The sequence below is a fragment of the Antedon mediterranea genome, chromosome 10, assembly GCF_964355755.1.
Source record: "Antedon mediterranea chromosome 10, ecAntMedi1.1, whole genome shotgun sequence".
Taxonomy (NCBI): Eukaryota; Metazoa; Echinodermata; class Crinoidea; order Comatulida; family Antedonidae; genus Antedon; species Antedon mediterranea.
The window spans coordinates 20,832,846-20,853,698 of NC_092679.1; the positions used below are offsets into that span (position 1 = coordinate 20,832,846).

Here is a 20,853-nt window from a genome sequence, read left to right on the forward strand (position 1 = left end):
ATGGTAACATTATTATAAAATAAAACATTATTCTTTGTAATTTTACAATATTTCAAACATAATACATATACACATTTAAATACATTATGAGCAGCAATAAATTTGTCAGCAATAAATCTATATATGATTCAAATCCAGTTAAAACATTATTTATAGGAAGGAATATTACTGATCTGTAGACAGCAAGGGAAAGGAAAAGTCAATTGGAATCTTTACATTGATAGTTGAAAATAAGTGACTGTGTTGACTACAAGGGTGTCCTTTGTGTAGGTTAAAACATATATTGTCCCTCGTTTGTTTCACAGTAAAGTGTCCCCATGCCTTAATTGGAGTGTCCAAAAGGAGAGGCTATGCTTTACTACATAAAACCTGTTCTCAATAGTTGTATGCGAAACAACATTAAGGTCTACCAGAATAATGGAATTTAAATTCTTTATGTCGTAATATAGACATTTTTACAATCATCTTGTAATTATTGTCCATGTGGAATGTAAGACATAATTATTTGAGATACACACTTACTCTCTTAAGCTCTGTCTACACTATCAAACTAGTTTGACAAAAAGTGTGATGTTCAAAATTAGGGTAGTGATATATCAAAATATCATCATGTCCATATATGGTCACATCACATTTTTTGTCACATAAAGTTTGATAGTGTAGACAGAGCTTTAGACGATTAAAGAGTGAAAAAAACCTGGAATATAACAAAAAATATATTAAAGATACAGTATGTACTTTTTATTTATTACTAAGAATAAGAACTGTGCTAAACAAATTTCATATAAAAATAATCTTTATGTATAAATTAGTTATCCTCAATAGTACTTATTAATTTCGTCTTTGTAAAACTATATAATTTCAACCTAAAATATCAAGTTTGAAATTCGTCATATACATTCATCCCTATAATTCAGTATTACTATTTCATGATTGGTTAATATTGGTTTAATGCTCATTTATAAGCCACCAGGTTATGGAGAACGCTTAAATAGATGTAAAGTTCAATATGTATTCTTGGTTTTGAGATAGTGAGAGAGAAGCACACGGTATACTATGGAAGGATTACTATAAGTTAACTTATTTCTCCATGCTATACCTCACAAGGACTGAAAATAGACCAGCACACAATTAAGTATTTGGGCAGCAGGTTCAAGAAACGATTCAAGGTCTTTTAAAAATGTTTATAGTACAGAATAGAAATGATATAAAAACCAATGGGTTAGAGAACTAGGTGCACCCTTATTTCAACAGAATTAATTTGTTCTATATGCTAAACCATCAACCACCATCACTACAACCATTAGTATCACTAAAACAAACAGCAAATATCATCACAAATAAATTGTCTAAAATTTAATTCCAAGGAATGATTGTGAAGAGTTTGGAATCTATTTAGCCTATGTAAAGCTCTGTCTACACTATCAAACTATTTTGACAAAAAAAGTGTGATGTGTCTAAATATGGTAGTGATATGCTCAAATATAGTAGTGATATGACTTCATCATGTCCATTTTTTGTCACATAAAATTTGATAGTGTAGATAGGGCTTTAGATGCTTTGTGTGAGAATAAAATGTGGTTCTATAGGAGATAGTTGTAGTCTAGCAGAATAATATGTAATGATTATTTTCCAAAACTAAATGTAGATTTAACAGTCATGGATAACTGTGAAAATTTGTATTAGGGCCTGTACGACACACAGCAGGCAGCAGTGAAGCACCTACCAAGATAAGCACACACCGAGATGATCTTCTGCTCTTTTCTTTACATAGTGTACATACAGTGTATGTTAAACCAGGATTCTCACGGGGACATAGTAACACAAAGACATAAGCGCACCGTAAGTAATTCGACCAATCACAATTGGTCAACAATATTTAAAATACACTATATGTACACAGGACCAACAGCGTTATGTCCAATCAAGAATTTACTGTTAAAACTAAATCATGCTGATAGTGATATACTGCTGTTATCCGAGGCCATCAGGAAGAGTTTCTGCTTTGGTAGAATTTCTAAAGCACTCAGATTTCCTTTAAGAACATCAGCTCGTATCTTAGTGTTGTACCAATTGGCCTAGAAATACAGTAGAACAAAAAAAAAATGGTTTAGAAAAATAAACAAAGAAAATGACACCACAATTACACATATATAAATACATAAACATGAGTACTGATTGACTGCAAGTAAAATCCCTAGGTGGGCTTTACAGAAAAAAACAATCGTATTTCCCAACCCCACATCCCATTGGTCTAATTTATTTATACTCTCTCAATACTGGTAAATATGTCTGGTATCACTGGTGTATTCTGGTACATGTGTTTTTAAAAAATTCAAATCTTTTGAACTTTAAAAAAAAAAGGGGTTTTTTGGGAGAGTTCCTAGTTTACAGAGAATTTGGAGAGTTAACTGCAGATAGAAAAAATATTGTTTTGAAAGCCGTTACCTGTGATGATATTGAGTTATAGATGCCAATACGGTTAGACGTTGTACCAGAAACAATCTCATTCTGGCAAATAGAGAAACAATGCACTGGCTCACTAATACCTAAAATGTAGAATATGTTATGATCTTGTGTTATTCTATATTTATGTAATTTACTTGTAACATAGCAGAAACTCTAAACCTATTCTGAATTTAGTGAATTTCTGCTGTATAATAACATTTAATTGAAAACAGATTTTCTTTGTTAAGCTCTGTCTACACTATCAAATTTTATGTGACAAAAAAATGTGATTTGCCAATATGGACATGATGATGTCATAACACTACCATATTTGAGCATATCACTACCATTTTTGGGCACATCACATTAGTTTGATAGTGTAGACAGAGCTTTAAGTTCATTGTTAACACTACTGTATACTCTTAGCATGTGTTTATACATGACATATTGTACCTCTAAACGAACAAAGGCGATGGCCGTCATCTCTCCACAATGCCATGCTATGATCTACTGAAGAGGTAACAAAGCTTCTATCTGTGTGCGCTTTTATCTAAACAGGAATGAAATCCAAAAGAAATTCAAATTAAAGGAGAAAATATTGGGTTTTTTTTAAAAGTAGTAAAAAATCATGGAGAATTTTTCAAGCAAGGAAGCATTTTTAGCAATAAATTAAATTGTTATATTTACGGAAATGAACATACCTGTAAAATTTCTCCTTCATGTACCTTCCACCCACCTAGTAGAAGTCCAGTCCTCAGGTCAACCATTGACAGCACACCAGATGACAGACCAACACCTAACAGGTTACCCTCTTTATTGACAGCTAGGCAGCGAATCAAACCTGTAACAAAAAAATATATATATTCTGTTAAGCTCTGTCTATACTACTATCAAAAAAAATGTGATGGGCCCTTATATGGACATGATGATGTCATATCACTACTATATTTGGGAATATCACTACCATATTTGGGCACATCACACTTTTTGATAGTGTAGACAGAGCTTTATACCTAATTTTTTTCTAGATATTTAACATTATTATTGAAGACAAACTTTCTAACCTAATGGACCAGATGTAACCTTGAATTCTTGTTTCATATCCTTTATTCTTGTGTCAATCATTCGGACGCTGGCATCGGATGTCCCGGCCAGCAACGTACAACTCGGAGCAGGACACTTGACCAGGACAGTAGCCGAGGTTCTGGGCATGTCATACTGCCGAATCTGAGCACCTTTGAATGGATCCCATATCTGTAAATCATATAGCATAGATTACTATTAGTACGTTAATACAATGTCTTTCCAATACTTTTCGTGTTAGTCCTCAAAGCACTAGATAACTGATCATGAGAAAAATAAATACTGAGCGCTTTAATAAATCATTTATTCCTACTGTAATTAGATCCTACAATGGTATTCTAAGAAGATAATGCTGTGCAAAATGAACCTAATTTTATTTGTTTCTCTCTGTGTTTTTTGACATATCTTATATTTCTATCATGATTGTTGTGCTTGTGTTTGCCTTTTTGTGTACTTTTTAAATGTTTTTATGAATTTTTGTCTTATCACAACAACGATGACTATGAAGCTTAAAAATTGTTTTCCCAAGCCTTCTTTGTAATTGAGAATTCCAGTTTTTAGTTAAAATGACATGCATGAGTGAATTTTCTTAGTACTATAGTTAATAGTAGAAGACTATTAATTGTTTTTAAAAGATCATGGTTTTCAATTGATGCTGTCTTGGGATAACAGGAATTTCTAAGTCTAATGATGATGTTAATGTTGATCATGATTAAAAAAGGCAGGACAAATGTCTCACATGAACAGTGCCATCACAAGAAGCAGCCAGTCTAACAGACTCCAGGAATGTTACAGAAAAAGCTGCACGTTTATGCAAGTAGTATGTCCAGCGAGACGATGCCTTATGGCTGCCATTGCCATGACTCGTCAGAGACCACACACGCACAGTCTTGTCTTTGCTAGCGCTAAAAAACGTCTGCTCATCATCAAGTACGTGTAAGGAACGAATACCTCCACTGTGGCCTAAAAAAAATTAAATCTTGTCGTGTCACGAAAAATTATTCTTATACAGTATTTGTTTTCAATCTGCAGCAATTAATGAATTAGTTATTACAGTAGAGCTTTGGGAAAACCTCTATTCAGGGGACAACTTCTCACATTAATGGATACCTTCTTGCGAAACAAACAAGGGGCAATATAAGTTTAAACACTATTGCCAACCCCTATTTAAAGGACAATCCTATTATGGGAAACTTTGTTGAGTCCCCTTAATAAAAAAAAGTTCACTCACCAACGAAAGATTGTAGTTTTAACTGACAGAAACTTAAGTTTTGATCATGATTTTCTAAAAATGGACAATAAAAAAATGTTATATGCAAGACATTTTAAAACTAGAACTAGTGCATGCAAAAACCAATTATGAATTGTGTTTATTATTCTTTATGGTGTAAATTTAAACATTTTTGGTGTAAATAAATATAGACATAAGCTTAGACATACTGAAACAATATTACTGTACATACCAATATACTGCTGCCAATATTTGAACCATGTGCCCATTAAATGTCGGTCACTCTTTTTTTTCCTTTTGAAAACAACGAATCAATTAAATGATAATAATGAAATTTAATATGTTTTTTTGGGAAATAGCATGGTGCAAAACAAAAAGTCATACTGTCTAAGTTTTAAAAAATACCCTAAATTGCAACCTATACATAATATTTGTTATGAGACCAAGTTTCATTCAAGTGAGGTACTTTTTCAGTGACTCCAGTCACTAATTTAACTGACATGATTATTTGAGTGAAGTACTTATTTGAGTGAGGCACTTATTTCAGTAAGGCAGTCACTCATGTGAGGCTCTTATTTGAGTGAAGTACTTATTCGAGTGAGGCACTTATTCCAGTAAGGCACTCATTCATGTGAGGCTCTTATTTGAGTGAAGTACTTATTCAAGTGAGGAACTTATTGAAGAAAGCCATTTATTTGTGAGGCACTCATTTGAGAGAAACACTTATTTGAGTGAAGTATTTATTCAAGTGAGGAACTTATTGAAAGCCATTTATTTGTGAGGCACTCATTTGAGAGAAACACTTATTTGAGTGAAGTACTTATTCGAGTAAGGCACTCATTCGAGTAAGGCACTCATTCGTGTGAGGTAATCATTCGAGTAAGGCACTTATTTGAGTGAGGCTTAGACATTTATTTAGGGTAAACAATAAAACTTACAACAAGCCTGGTTTTACAATTCCTTTACTCATGATGGGAGAAGAACTACGCTGAACATCCTCCAGCCTACCATTCCTCAGCAGCGTTTGTTCTATGGGGATGCTTGATATAGCTGACGTGTTTGAGATATCAATGCGATTACCAGTCATTGTCACATTTGTCCCAAAGCTGCCACAATATTCATCCTCATCCAGTCGACTTGGTTGAACTGTTTAATGAACAAAACCATGTAAAGAATTTTACATATGAAATTTCATTAAATTAAATATGGTAAAGTTTGTTACTGTTATATACACTAGAATAAAATGTTTTAAATATGATATGAAAAAATGTTATCTTACCAGAAGCACCGATATCAACAAACCAACAAGTGTTTCTTCTGCTGTCATCTTCAAAAAAAAAAAATAAATAAATATTTTAATGATTTTGAAGCAAGTTAGGGTGTTGAAACGAGTTAACAATCTCCTATTAAAACGAAGAGAAATACAGAATACCATAATATCAAATGTGTTTAAGACAAGAAATATTTGTGATTTGGGTAGCAAAGTTGTAAATTGGTAATAGTAGTCAAAAACAAACAATAGTTTACCATCAGATCCTTCACTAGCAGCTGGTGATAGCAAGGCATTCATAGCGATTCTTTCTTCTGCTAAAGCTTTCTCGTGTGCATTGGATAACTTCCAGATTAAATCACTGTTCTCAATGTGGTTTGACATGTAAATACTAAAGGAAAAAACCCACAGAAATACATACATAAATTAGAATATAAAATAAACAAAAACCAATAATGTCAAATATAGTGGAGTGGTATATTGGTGGGTTTGATGCCTGCCTCCAAATTAACTGCTACTGAGTTCAAATTCTGCCTCAGTCAGGTTTTTTTCTTATAATGAAAAAAAAAGTTCACACCGTTCCCCAAGCCTCATAATGATCTTATAGTTTGAAAGAAAGATTTACCGTAGGTCAGTGTCAGGTGGCACTGCTCTTGCAGCTGCTGTGGGTTATTGGAACTAAGGCCTTACTTCAGATCTACAATACACTGGACTATTATTATCACACCAATCATTAATTAATTTTACCAATTTTATTGAGAGTATGAACCAGCAATACAATAAAATGTACTGTTACTTACTCTCCGATGAGATGACAGAGTGGAATGTAAGCTGCGTTGGCTAGTTCTGGTGTGAACGACTGCTGAAGCTGCTGGCGAATATCACCAAAACCTTCGCTCTCTTCAAACATCTCCAAAGTTTCTTGTGACATGGCTATTAATAAAATGTGATGTGAACAGACGGTGAAATAAATTACCAAATATAAGAACAGTACAAATAAAAAAATGCATGTTGATGATGATGGTGATGTTGATAACAATTGTGGTAGTGATGTGAGGTTGTTGTTGATGTTGATAAAGATGATGTTGTTAATAACAATGATGACTATGAAGTAGAAACAATTTGCAGAGTACTGATGATGCTAATAATGACGATGATTATATTTTTTATGTTATGATTTTTGATGATTAAATGCTTAAAAAAATAGAACAAAAAGAAACTTACGAGAATTGCTAATTTGATCGGACAATGAGCTGCCAAGTTGTGTGTTAAGTGATGATGTATTCTCTTCTTCTCCTTTCAAATTCTCAAGCTTGGTTGGCGTACCAATCTTGTAGGATCTTGTGTTGCTGTCCATCTTAATCTCGCAATACATATCCTCACTGTCAGTACTTAGTGTAAGACTTGTGTTGCGCTCATAAGCTGCGAATGATGGAGAAGTATAACTTGGTCACATGAAAAAACTTTTTAGAAAATATCTTCATAGTTTTGCAATTGCACAGGTGTCTATAGAAAATATTTATCTGTCCGTCAATATCTTTCCAATGTTATTAAATACAAGGTAAATAATCCTTCAATTTGAAATGGCAGCCATAAGGGACACTGTATCAAAAAATGCAGGTCTGGGCATACAAATTAAAACTTTTTTTTTTTTATTTCATATGCATCCTCCAACAGCAAGTAACTCGCCAATTACAGGGTGGATAAACTATTTTATAATTTATCATGCTTATAAAGTCTCATTTGTTGAAAGAGTCGTGAGTTACAATCCTGGCACTACAGTAGGTCAAGATTGAACCCTGGACCTTGGGATTGGAAGACCATAGTGTTTAACATTCATTTAGAATTTAACAGAACCTAACTGCAATTGTCTAAGAAAACGCAAGTAACCTTTGTGCCGTAGTGCAAGTTCATCAGATCCGTCCCCATGAATAAGACTAAAACAAAGAAAGAACTGCTGTACAAGTGAGATCATGTGTTCTCGTGCCATCTCGCGTCCAATTCTCCCAGCGATTGATATTACGATGTCTACGATCTTGAAGCAGATGACAGAACGAACATGTCCACCGCCGGAAAAGTTAATAACTAAAGATGATAACGTCATGATTATAGGTTTCAGGAGTTTTTGTAGGATGAGCTGAAATAAAAAAAATCAAAAAAGATTAACATACATTATAGTTTGGTAGTAATATGCTAAGTAAATTCACTCAACAGAACAAATAGTGGGAAATGTCTTGTTTTTGAGCAATCATTGTGCGAGCCATTTGGTTTTCATGACACTGGTGTAAATATAGTTTGATTTTCTACTACAAAATAGTTTTCATTTTTTTACTCTTCAAAATGTTTGATCATTAATTATGAGACTTGCAGACATAATTTTTATGACAAAAATGTTGATAAATATAATTAAAATTAATAAATCATGCTAAAAATGTTGTTGTACCTTTAACTTTTCCATAAGCTGTGTATCATTGAGGTAAGGCAAAAGAAACTTAAGTAAGGACAGACAAGATACAAGGCTTGCTTCACTTTTGGTGTTCATCTTTTTACGAACCGATGCTACCTATTAAAAAATAAAAAGAAAATGGTACGTTCCATGTTATAAAAAAAAACTTAATTAATATCCATATTAATCTTTGATTTATATTCTTATACAAGAGATATAATGAGTAAAATTGGAGACTGAAGTAAAATATATTTTATACTTTTTAAACATTTAAAAAAAAAAGAATTTACTTCCACATCATCTAACAGCCAAAACAAGATTTGGAATTACAGGATGTGAAACACATGCTTTCTAGACCAAGTATAATATGATGCTAAGGTATTTAGAAAAGTAATCAAAAAAAGCCTAGGATTATCACAGGATTTGAACCAAGAACTATTGAATTGGTAAGCAAGCAGGTCAACCACCAAGCTGCAGTGCCATTAACAATGATGAAATGAATTAGCATAAACCTACACATGTTTGTATATAAGGTAAGTACTGTTTAAATATTAATTCTTCTCCATAAATATCTGCAATGTGAATAAGGCTATAGAAAACAGGCTCAGCAAATGTATCGCCAACCACCACACGTTTATCCATGAACAACACATCTTCATCTGCAAAAATAATTCAATATCAAAATCAATCAATCAATATCTAAAAAACCTGCACCTGTGACATCACAGCAATTTACGGTGACGGCTGTACGGCAAGTGCATGGATATCCTTATTCTGATTGTTCTGCAATCATATGTACATCCCTAATACCTTGTAAAAATATGGACCTCGGTCAAGTTGTCCTTTAACTAGTGCATGATTTCAAAGAGTTTATGTAGTTTCTGCCTCAATAACAACATGTAACCCTAAATAAACCAGCATTTGGGGAGTTGACCAACAGATTCATGTTGCATAACTTTACAATGATTAATTCAGTATTCTCTGTACATTCATAAGAGCGTAAAAGAAAACAACATTACTTACCGCTACTACTTTCACTGTCCGAGTCCTCATCAAGCCACCTCAGTTGCTCTTGATCACAGAAGCACTTCTCAAGTATCAGTAGTAGTCTTTTGCTAAGATGCACAGCAGTCAAAAAGGGGCCGATCTTATCTGCCAACCACAAGATGCTTTCCATTGCAGTGTCTATTAGAGTTGTTCCTGGTGCCATCTGAGATGTGCTGTTGTCTATTTCATCAATACCCTTGACAGAAGTCTCAATTGCCAATGCTTCTTCCACTTTCACTGATTCAGCCTTATCATCATAATAAAGTTTGTGTCTTGGAGAAGGTTCATTGATATCTTTTGGTTGGTTTGTGGGATCTCCGTCTTTGTCATTTTCTTCCACCAGGTTTGGTTCTTCACTTGCGTAACCATCTGAGCTTTCATTCATCTCTGATGAAACCATTGTGCTTTCCCCGTCATTGACAGTGAGTTGAGAAGAACTTTGAGTACAATCATCACTGACATACTCTTCTTCATTCTCATAATCAAGAGCATCATGGCTTTCAGAAACTCTGGTCTGTGTGAAAGACCTCTGTCGCTGAGCATTCAACACAGGCATTGGGAATTCAGTTTCGGATCTGAAGCTTGGACAAGCATGCTGTCCTATAAGTACTTCTACAAGAAACTCAACAAAGTTACACAAAAAGCATTCAAAACCAAACCGAGAGATCAGCTGTGATAAAAATGCTTTGTGGAAGATCAAAATAAAGTTTGATGATTTGAAAGATGATTTATACATGTGCTTGAGCAAACTACAAAGTTGGTTTTCTGTGACCTCCGGGCCTAGATGCTGACCAATGATATTAAAAAGAAGAAGGAATGCATACAGCCTACAATCCTCCTTCTGAAACAACGGAATCAAGCATGGCAACAAAAGATCTTTTCCTTCTTCAGTCAACCCTTCTAGCAGCTTTGGAAGAAACTTTGCAATATTTTGAATTTCTTCAAACACATGTTGCTGCTTTGTCGTCTCGGTACTTTCAGGAGCTAGTTCTTCAAGAAATGCGGTTAGCTGTTTGACTTTACAGATGAGTTCATACATGGCAGGGAAGTAAGCAGGAAATGGGACAAAGTTTCCATGAGTTTGAAGAAAGAGTCCAATAGAAGGTGGTGGATATCCTTCCTTAATGGCAACCAGCTTGATGTTCTTTGAATCAAAGTCTGGATTGTCCAGTTGAAGGAGTTCCCGTAGTAAGCTTTGTACTGGTCTTAAATTTAAAAGAAGACATCATAATATTCTGGTTAATAGTAAAAGTATCTTTTTGATATATTTGCATAATTGAGTACCCAGGTGCTCACAAAATCTGTAGGACAAGTTTGGTAATCCTCTTCATCATAAAGTAAATTAATACAGCAACTATATTCTAAAGTACATACAATATTACAAAAAACTAGAGTACAAAACATAGCCTATAATAATATTATCAAATTGTGTATATTGAATTAAAGATTTTTATACCTTGGTATATCTGAAAATTCTCTAATACAGAGTTTTCTAAGTAACATACAACGCTGGTCAAAGTTCACACCTTGCCGTTGCATCTGCAACTTAGGAGCTAGGACAATTTCAGCTATCAAACAGCCAACCATCACGATCTCTTGTGCTAGCAGTTTATCAGATTCATCTTTAACCTTTAGAGCAGAAAATGCAAGTAAAATAGTTTGAAGACCAGGAAGTGTTTTTGTGATTGAACTCGATTACTCTCTGTATCTCGAATTACTGTAATTGATATTAGAGAGCTTCCGAAATAGCCATGTGGGTTAGGCAAGATGGCAGGTCAGAAACAGCCATGCATTGCCTCCCTCCAGGCAACGCCAAATCACATTGCCTGTTCAACGGTCAAGTTTCCTTGTAATCTGCATGCACACAGTAAATTGCACAGTTGGTTGCACGGCAGACACTGCCGCGTCGCCTGCTTGGAAAGCACCCTATTTTTGTTAACTAGTAATTCAATATTTTATTGATGTCAATACATGTAGAGATCATGAACATCACAATACAATATATATTACATATTATAATACTATCTTAACAAAAACAATAAAAGCTTTTTAATTCTTGGACGGTACTCTTTGTATTGTTTGAAGTTTTTTGTTGTCTACCTTTACGTACCAAGAAGCTCTATTCACCATATTGATAGAGGAGGCTAGACCCAGCTTGACATCCCTTAAATCCACTTCTGACCTGATCAACTCTCTTAAGGGCCTTTCACACCTGCTCCGGCACGGTTCCGGTCCGGCGACGGCAAATCCAATCGAACGTCAATGTTTCGTTTTCACGCGGCTACGCGCATATCGATTGGTGCTTGGCCGCGTGGAGCGTCGTAAAAACCGGACCGGAACCGTGCCGGAACAGGTGTGAAAGGCCCTTTACTCTTTTATAAATTTACTTACAGACAATGGTTGATGTTCTTGGCTTTTGACTGGTAGCTCATGCAGTGATTTACCCGTAAATGTATAAAGTGACTCAATATGATCTAACATTGCTAACGGTTTGTAGTCTTCAGGAATCACAATTGTCATCATTTCTGGTCGAGGAGGAGCATACTTTATTTCAGCACTGTCTGGACGAGGTCTTCAATTAGAAATAAAAAAAACGCATACAGTCAACTCTCCCAATACCAGACACCTTTAGGCTGGCCTAAAATGGTTTTCCAGAAAGCCTGTTAATCGGAATGTGATTTTAATGGGACCTTTTGGACCTCAAGAAAAGGCTTTGGGAGAGTTCTTGGTTTTCAGAGAGTCCGGTATTTGGATTGTAGACTGTACAATATTTCACAATTTCTAATACAGATTTTAAATGCACTGTGTAATACAATCACAAGTTTCAATTTGGAACCTTTAGCAATACTGTGCATATATATTATGTTATCATGTTTTAATTTTTTCATTAAACTATTAACTGTTTATGGTACCTGAAGAGTTTTTTAATTGGATTTTTACTTGAAAGATCATCATTTCCAGTTAAGGCAGCACTCAGAACATCTTTAACAACTTTGAAAGGTTCCTGGGATGTTAAGGTGCTAACGTCAAGCTCATTACTCTGCTCAAATTCCTAAGAAAATATTGTATTTAACTTTAGATGGTGAGTAGATTATTTTATATGTGTAGGCTACACAATACAAGACACATCAGAGAGGATAAAAGGCTTATGGTGGTTTTCAATGATAAGCAAACTTTTCTGCTTTGTATATAAATTTGTTTAGGAATAGTGTAACAAACCTTTGAACTTACAGCGCCATCACTCCTACTAGAGGACGTTTCTCCAACTAGTTGGTTTGTTGTCGAACTAGAATCAGCAGGGCTGTCTGTCGACAACGTACCTTCACTAGTTGGAACCTGAAGAAAATATTAAAATGCGATTTTGTTGAGTACAGTATATCAATTATTCAAATGAATAAAATTGCATCAAGAATCTAATACTAAATGTTCTTGCAGTTTTAAACTGTTAAAATTGTGTGCATGTGCACAATTAAAATGAACTACTTCCTGGGTCATAGTTCATTGCAAATTGAAACCTCTCTATTATATTAAGTCTTGAATCTACAAAGAATATTATAAAGAAACGGAAAGGTCAACCATTCGAAAAAGGTCAAGAACAATAACAAACTCACCTCTATTTTAAACGACTTCTGTGTAAATTCAGACCAGTAGAAACGTGAGGACCACTTAGGAGCTTCCGGTGAAGTGAAGCGTGACATTGTAAGGCGTTTAGGATGAGGATGTGCAAACAGTTGAAGTACTCCGTGTCTTCTTGGTTCTGTATGTTGGTCCACTAACTGCAAGCACACATTACGTGCTTTAACTGCCGCATTACCTGATAACTGACAATACATGAATAAAGTGATGCAGCAGATATTTCTGCTCTGTCTACACTATTAAACGTTATATGACAAAGATGTCATGTGCTCATAGATATATGGACATGATGATGTCATATCACTACCATATTTGGTCACGTCACAATAATAAACTAGCACATCACACTGTTTTTGTCAAACTAGTTTCATAGTGTGGACAGGGCTTTAGGTGCAGTAAGTGTAACGATAAAGATAATGGATTAAAATAAAGCTCTATTTTGTAGCATTGAGCAAGGAACATTTAACATTAATCTCCTGCAGTTATGGTTGCAATGGGCTGCAATAAATGCGGATATACACTAGCAGGCTTGCGACCAAACGTAGGTCTTTATATTGTATAAAAAAGATCGAAAATAAGTTTTTAAGATTGCAGCTTCTTCTTACTATCAGGCCTTTGGTCCATATATATTGCAATCCAAAGTAAAAGTAGAAGTTTAAAATAGAAGTTAAAAAAAAATACCTTATAGCCAAATGTCAGATCAATCCACTTATGTAGTCTTTCCGACACGAAATCTCCTTCTAATATTCTACGATGCTGACTGATAAATTCTTGAGGACTACTAGCCCATGTTGGCAGTTCCAGGTCAGGAAGGTCATCATGAATTGAACGGAAAATATTCGGTTCTGAAAAGAATTCTGGGATACATTCATCTGGAGTCCAAGTTTGTAGTCTTTGAATACTCACTGGGTATTCATTTGGAACCCATTTAGACCTGACATGCTTACAGAGAACTGCTTTAGGAGTCCTTCTTGCATGATAAATGTAGTAAGTGATCTCTGATAGAATATCTGATATGTGATGTCGAGGTTGCGAAGGCATTCCGCCGAGATTCGGTATAGACGCTTCATACGTTAAGTCTAACTGCTCGTCTCCTTTATTTAAGCGATACTTAGACTTGGAGAGGTCGCGGAATCCACCATTTGGACACGAGAAATCCATAACCCAAGGGAATATGGGATGGTAGTTAGGATTTCCCAACTCTCGACCTGTGAGGCTATTTAAGGCCATCAAATAATCAAAGTTACTAATATGTCCTAGCACCCAATCTTGTACTAGCTTTGGTAGATTTTCTAGAGTTGTTGATTGGTCACTGCATTTAATGGAATGGTTAGGAGATCCATCAGTTGAGTTGTTTTTTATGCATGAATCCAGTTCATCATTGCACATGGAGTTCTTTGGAATGTTGTCAGTCTTCATTCTTATAATGGAGTTCCAATTTGGACCGAGGAACTTCAACCAGATATCTTCCGTCAGCTCAAAGTTTCTTAAACTGATGTTTCCGCAAGGTATCCCATTGGCGTGACAATGATGAATGGCGTGGAACAACTGGTAAATAACAAAGAGCAACTTAGCGTGAGAGTTCTGCAGCATGGCAGGGCTAAAGAGAATGCTGTCGTGAAGTGAAGGCTTAGGTTCTACCATCAGGAGGTACAGCACATCAGTAGAATCAACAGCACACAACATTGGGTAGATATTTGGATGGCCAGGTCTGGTTTGCTGGTCAGTAGCAGATTTCTTCTTTGTTTGAATAATTGGTATATTGTAAACCTTCTTTATGGCATCAACCAAACCAAGTTGCCGCACCTAAATATTTGAAAAATATTAATAAAGAGATTAGTATTATAACCATGTACAACCCCAGAGAGGGTGGTTAATGCTTAAAAATCTATGAACTCTATTAGTTAAACAATTAGACAATACACTACAATATAATAAAAATATATTTGTATACAACATTCTTAATCTAATTTAATAATCTAAATATTTATGAATAATTACCTACTCTGCACCAGAAGTAAATCTAACATATATATTTTCATTACCCTTTTACATTTCAAAGTTTTATTTATAGTGATATTTCTCATTATAAATTATTTTATTCATTCTGTTTTTTCATGTGTGATCCACTTGTGGTACCAGTGGTAAATAAGTTAGAGTCAACTGGGTCAGTTTTTTTTTCTTTTCATGTGTGATCCACTTGTGGTACCAGTGCTAAATAAATTAGTCAACTGGGTCAGTTTTTTGTTTTTTCATGTGTGATCCACTTGTGGTACCAGTGCTAAATAAATTAGTCAACTGGGTCAGTTTTTTGTTTTTTCATGTGTGATCCACTTGTGGTACCAATGCTAAATAAGTTAGTCAACTGGGTCAGTTTTTTGTTTTTTTTTCATGTGTGATCCACTTGTGGTACCAGTGCTAAATAAGTTAGTCAACTGGGTCAGTTTTTTGTTTTTTTTCATGTGTGATCCACTTGTGGTACCAGTGCTAAATAAGTTAGTCAACTGGGTCAGTTTTTTGTTTTTTCATGTGTGATCCGCTTGTGGTACCAGTGCTAAATAGGTTAGTCAACTGGGTCAGTGTTTGGTTTTTTTTCATGTGTGATCCACTTGTGGTACCAGTGGTAAATAAGTTAATCAACTGGGTCAGTTTTACTTACTTCTGTTTGCTGAGACTTCACGTACATTGATGATAGAGTTTCATATTTATAAAAGTTTGTTTTCCATTGATGAACAAATTCTTTAGTAGATATAGTCTGCATCCAGTCCATCAATTCCAGGTTTGGTGCAACTTGGCTATCAGCATTCAATGCAGGTATGCTAAGAAAAATTGTAAGATTTCATCATGCAGGCATTTAAATTTTAAGTATGACAAAAATTAGTATAATTTCTAGATGGATTTTTGACTTATAATTAGTAAAAAGATAAATATTTTGGCACATCCGTTAATAACTAATAGCAAAACAAATAATACTCTAAAAATAAACTACATATCTTATCTAATATCAAAATATAAAGTAAATTAATCATATTAATAACTTATAATTAAATTTAATTAGGCAAATCATATAAATACAGTTTGTCCTTCCTGTCGTCCTTGTCGTGTTTGTATCGTCGTACATGTCCGTCCCTGTCTGTCAGTAGCTAACCTTATGCTTATTATTATTATTTTTAACTTTTTATTCTTTCTGGTGGATCCAGGCTTAAAGCCCCTTGGGGTTTAAATGGTATTCTCCAGGCATAATGCAACTATTATTTACTTAATTTCCAACCACTTGTATCTTTTATATTTTGTATATGTTTGCATTATGTGAATAAATTTGAACTTGAACTTGATATGGGATTTCATACTGTACATATACTATATGAGCTTGAATTTTTAGACAAAAATCGAAACGCCGACTGATGGACTAACATACAAAGACAAGAAATACAAAATACGCAATTTTATTGTTAAATGGCATGCAGGTATGGCAACTAGACATGATAAATCAATTAAATATCCCTTTTAACGCAAATGACAAAAATAGTCTTTCCAATTCTTTTTTTTTTCTTTCTTTCATTTGTTTTTATTTGAGAGGTAAGCAGTATGATGTGAAGACCTCATTAAACTTACCAGCAACTACTGTTGTTTACTTTTTGAAACGCTTTTATTTCAAGCCTCTGCCAAGCTTCAGGTAGATCTTCATATGTCACAGAATAAACAGTAGAAATTTGATGGTCAGATGCTGATAATGTCCCAATGCAGCCTGTTTGAAGCATCTGCTTAACCCATTCTGTTGGTACCTATGAAACAAGAGGGTGAATTTTAAAAATTACCATCATAATCACCACTGTACTATTTTGTAAGACTACAGTAAAGCTCTGTCTACACTATCAAACTTTGTGACAACAAATGTGATGGGCCCATGGACATGATGTCATATCACTACCACATTTGGGCCTATCACTACCATATTTCGGCACATCACACTTATTTTGTCAAACTAGTTTGATAGTATAGTCAAGACAAGACTGAATGTGTCACAGAGGGTGCAGTACCAGGTAGGCTGCCTAGCTTTTAAAGCCATGAACAATATTGCCCCTTGATACATCACCCAACGATTTTCCACTGTTCCGATACACTCTATGAGGACTAGGGCTGCTTCCAGGGGAGACTTACTGGTACCCAAAGTTAAATTGGAATGTTTCCGGCGCTCTTTTATTTATTCTGCTTGTATTTTATATAATGTATTACCTTCTGTTTTGAAAGAATGTACCAATATTAACTCGTTTAAATTTAATTTTAAAAAACACATTTTATCGTAATTGTTTAATTGAATTTTTTGGATAATTATTTTTTTATATAATAGTTTTAAATTTAAATGTATATAATAGATTCGTATTAGTTAAGTATAGTTTTATATATTTTGTCATTTTTAAGAGGGCCCCTGAATATCAGCTGGCCTGCGGGTTCAGCTGGAAGGGTTACCCTCTATAAATAAAGTTGAAATAAAATAAAATAAAAAAAACTTTAGCCTCTAGCCTAGAATATAGAGAAGGCTAGTAGTAGGTCAACTAAACGGGTCCTCCTAAAACCTGCCCAGAGAATGCCTACAGACTGCACTAATTTAAACATAATTTGTTATAAACTGAAGCATACGGTAAATCTTCTAATAGTAACCCACACTCTAAAATAGTAACCTCCCTTCTAATAGTCACCCACACTCTAAAATAGTAACCTCCCTTCTAATAGTAACCCACACTCTAAAATAGTAACCTCCCTTCTTATAGTAACCCACCTTTTGAAGTCAATCTATAATAATAACCCACTACTCTAATAGTAACCCATAAGGGTAACTATTAGAGTCACAAAAACTATTGACAAAATGACATTACCCTATGAAGACTGGTCGTTTAATGACAGCCGTATTTTGAAAATAAGGAGATAATGCATGTTGATTATATAAGGAGATAATGCATGTTGATAAGGAGATAATTCATGTTGATCTCGGGAGTGGGGGAGGATTGAGTGTTTTTGAGTTTATAAAATAAATTTAGAGTTCAAACAAGTTTGTTTAATCGTACTGTTTTATTATTTTGCTATGAGTTGCTGACCGGAAAAGTTGGGGTGGGTTACTATTTTCAGGTGCTTAATTTAAGATTAGTAATAGTAACCCACTACTCTAATAGTAACCTTCCTTCTAATAGTAACCCTCCTTCTAATAGTAACCCACCCTAAAAAAACAATCAAAGAATAATAATTCAGGCTTATAATTAGAAGATTTACGGTACTTCCTTTTCAGATAATTTAAACGGATCAGTTTAGAGTTTCATCAACTACTTCATCTTTTTATAAAAGTGTTTATAATTGATGGTAAATAATGATATTATATATGACTGTAATAAATGAATGTAATAAAGTAATGAGAGCTACAGCTCAGTGGAAATTTAATTAACAAATACACACGATCAAATCTTTATTTAATCATTTACAGATAGATATAATTATCATACTAGTTCACTATAATTATGTTGTCACAACGATGTTGCAAAATTTTTCTACTAACATGACGTTTGAGTAAAAATGTTCTTTAAAAAGTCTCTGTAATCTGAAAATGTTTTGTTATATAAGAACGTTTTAATATCATATAGGCTTACGTAAGTGTATATATATTATGAGTGAGTCATATGGCCGAGCGGTTAAGGCAGGGGCGCCGTTTACCGTACCTAAAGAGCCAACAACAACATCGGCAAGGGTTCGAGGCCGACTCGCTCCTAGTTCTGGTGGTGGAACAAGTCTTCTCGGATAAGGACTATAAACCGTAGGTCCAGTGTACACAGTTATAACCTGTGTGTACTTTAAAGAAACCCAGTTCATTATTCGAAAAAGAGTAGGGGGTTACCCCGGTGAACTGGTTCACACAATAGCCCCTGTATCAGGGGGATTACCACCTATCTGATAGGACAGTGATTAATTCACTATTGGTAATCCTTGGCCACATTGCCTAAAGACATAAAAAAAAAAAAAAAAATAAATAAATAAATAAATAAAACATTCAAGGCCAAAATTTACTTAGATAAATATTGTAAATAATAAATAAACTGTTCTCTTCGGTCTTCGGGTGCTTCTTTCAGTGCCTCAGCAGGCGGTTTAGTTGTGTTTTATTTAGTAGGACCTCAACTCAATTCAAAACAAGCCAATCAAAATAATGATATAATAATATTAATAATAATAATAATCAGTAAAAATGTTTTTATAATGGCCTTTTTTTATTCCTATATATGATAACGCTAAAAATCAAGCCAGTATTACTATTATTACGTGAATATAATTTAGCGTGTTGTAGGACTAGCTAGGCGGTCTCTAGGTACTACCGGGATTCACCCCTACTAGGCTACCTACTCTAGCTAGATTACTACTAATCTATAGGCTACGAGAGACGGTAAGTACGGTAGGCTAGGCCTAGATAGTAGGCCTAAAACTAACTAGCCGGCCTCATCTCAAGAGGAAAACAGTCTTACTGCAGCAGTAATTGCTCCATTTTCTCTACTTTTTAGCAATCTAACATCTAGAAACAAATCCTTTGAAATCTGGTCAATGCAAATGTTGCTTTCCATCTCACATTTCTCAAAAAAGTACTTGTAATTCAGTTGAGAAAAGCAAAATTTGATCAACAGTACTAATAATAGCAGGCAAAACATAACCTTTCACCAGAAGATTGTTCTATTATTTTATAGGGATAAATTATTCATGGACGTAACAAAAACATTAACAATTTCTTATCGTTTTATATCAAAATTTATTTTATGAAATAGATTTTAAAGGTTTGAAAAACGTACGGTTGATTAAAAATTAATATAACAATAAATGTGATGGGGTTGGTTTATATACATACCTTGTAAAAAAACAATGTAAATGGAATGCGCTAATAAATATAATGCATATTCATAGTTACCTATGAATATTTTTTATCAAAAATATGTATTTAAAAAAACAATTCAAATTGCAATATATTTCACAATAATACATTTAACGGTTAAATATTAATATATAGTCTTTCATATGTAATTAAAAGATGGTTTTGTTAATTTAATAAATTATGAACCATATTGACACCGATATTGTAGCAAGGTAGAAATGTCTGTGTATAAATATAAACATAAACATAATCGTTTGACAAGGCCGATCGTACATTACTTTTAAATCATCCCAGTAACAGATTGACCCATCTCAAGGTGCCCTTCCAGCAGCAATACTTATTATATGATTAATAACTAATTAATAATAATTAAATAAATGTATATACTAGTACTAGTAATCATAAAAATGTTTATTTTGTAAATAAATATATTAGCATAAAAAAAATGTATTTAAACAAACAGTATTTTTAAATTTTTATTTTGTAAATATATTAGCATAAAAAAAAGTATTTAAACAAACAGTATTTTAGAGTAAAAAAATGTATTTAAACAGACAACTGAAAATAATAGCGTTTACCATTAAATGATAAATCACACACGCGACGTCGAAAAAAGAAATCACCCTAACCGAAAGCGAACGCCATAATTATGTCATCAAATTATAGTAACAAAGAAATAGTTTTCACTTGCACATGCTGGCGTAAGAATTATCCGCTCGTGCGGATACTTGAAGCAGTCAGGCGAAACGCTTGTCAAAAGTGCAGAAGGCCACTAGTTTTGAAAATAAAAA

The 20,853-nt window shown here is 34.0% G+C and overlaps 1 protein-coding gene across 1 annotated transcript; it reads right to left on the reverse strand.

Moving 5' to 3' along the window:
• Nucleotides 1-79: 79 nt before the first annotated feature.
• On the reverse strand, nucleotides 80-19,772 carry LOC140060421 (WD repeat-containing protein 81-like). The gene is made up of 26 exons (XM_072106613.1): nucleotides 19,665-19,772; nucleotides 16,777-16,946; nucleotides 15,821-15,980; nucleotides 13,843-14,967; nucleotides 13,137-13,346; nucleotides 12,745-12,861; nucleotides 12,438-12,577; nucleotides 11,917-12,097; nucleotides 10,982-11,154; nucleotides 9,502-10,730; nucleotides 8,991-9,137; nucleotides 8,476-8,591; nucleotides 7,923-8,169; nucleotides 7,257-7,454; nucleotides 6,833-6,965; nucleotides 6,290-6,423; nucleotides 6,042-6,089; nucleotides 5,701-5,908; nucleotides 4,995-5,056; nucleotides 4,763-4,816; nucleotides 4,271-4,494; nucleotides 3,513-3,702; nucleotides 3,150-3,289; nucleotides 2,902-2,998; nucleotides 2,449-2,549; nucleotides 80-2,078 (listed from the first exon to the last, which is right to left on the reverse strand). Exons 1-26 carry the CDS (start codon nucleotides 19,758-19,760, stop codon nucleotides 1,950-1,952), a joined length of 5,829 nt encoding a protein of 1,942 aa, XP_071962714.1. The 5' UTR covers nucleotides 19,761-19,772; the 3' UTR covers nucleotides 80-1,949.
• Between the last annotated feature and the right edge of the window lie 1,081 nt (nucleotides 19,773-20,853).

Coding starts and splice junctions, on each gene's coding strand:
- LOC140060421 (XM_072106613.1), bottom strand. CDS start 19,760: ATGGAAAGCAACATTTGCATTGACCAGATTTCAAAGGATTTGTTTCTA. Junction 9,138..9,501: donor GGACAGTGAAAGTAGTAGCG/GTAAGTAATGTT, acceptor TTATTTTTGCAG/ATGAAGATGTGTTGTTCATG. Junction 4,495..4,762: donor AAAACTACAATCTTTCGTTG/GTGAGTGAACTT, acceptor AATTTTTTTTAG/GCCACAGTGGAGGTATTCGT.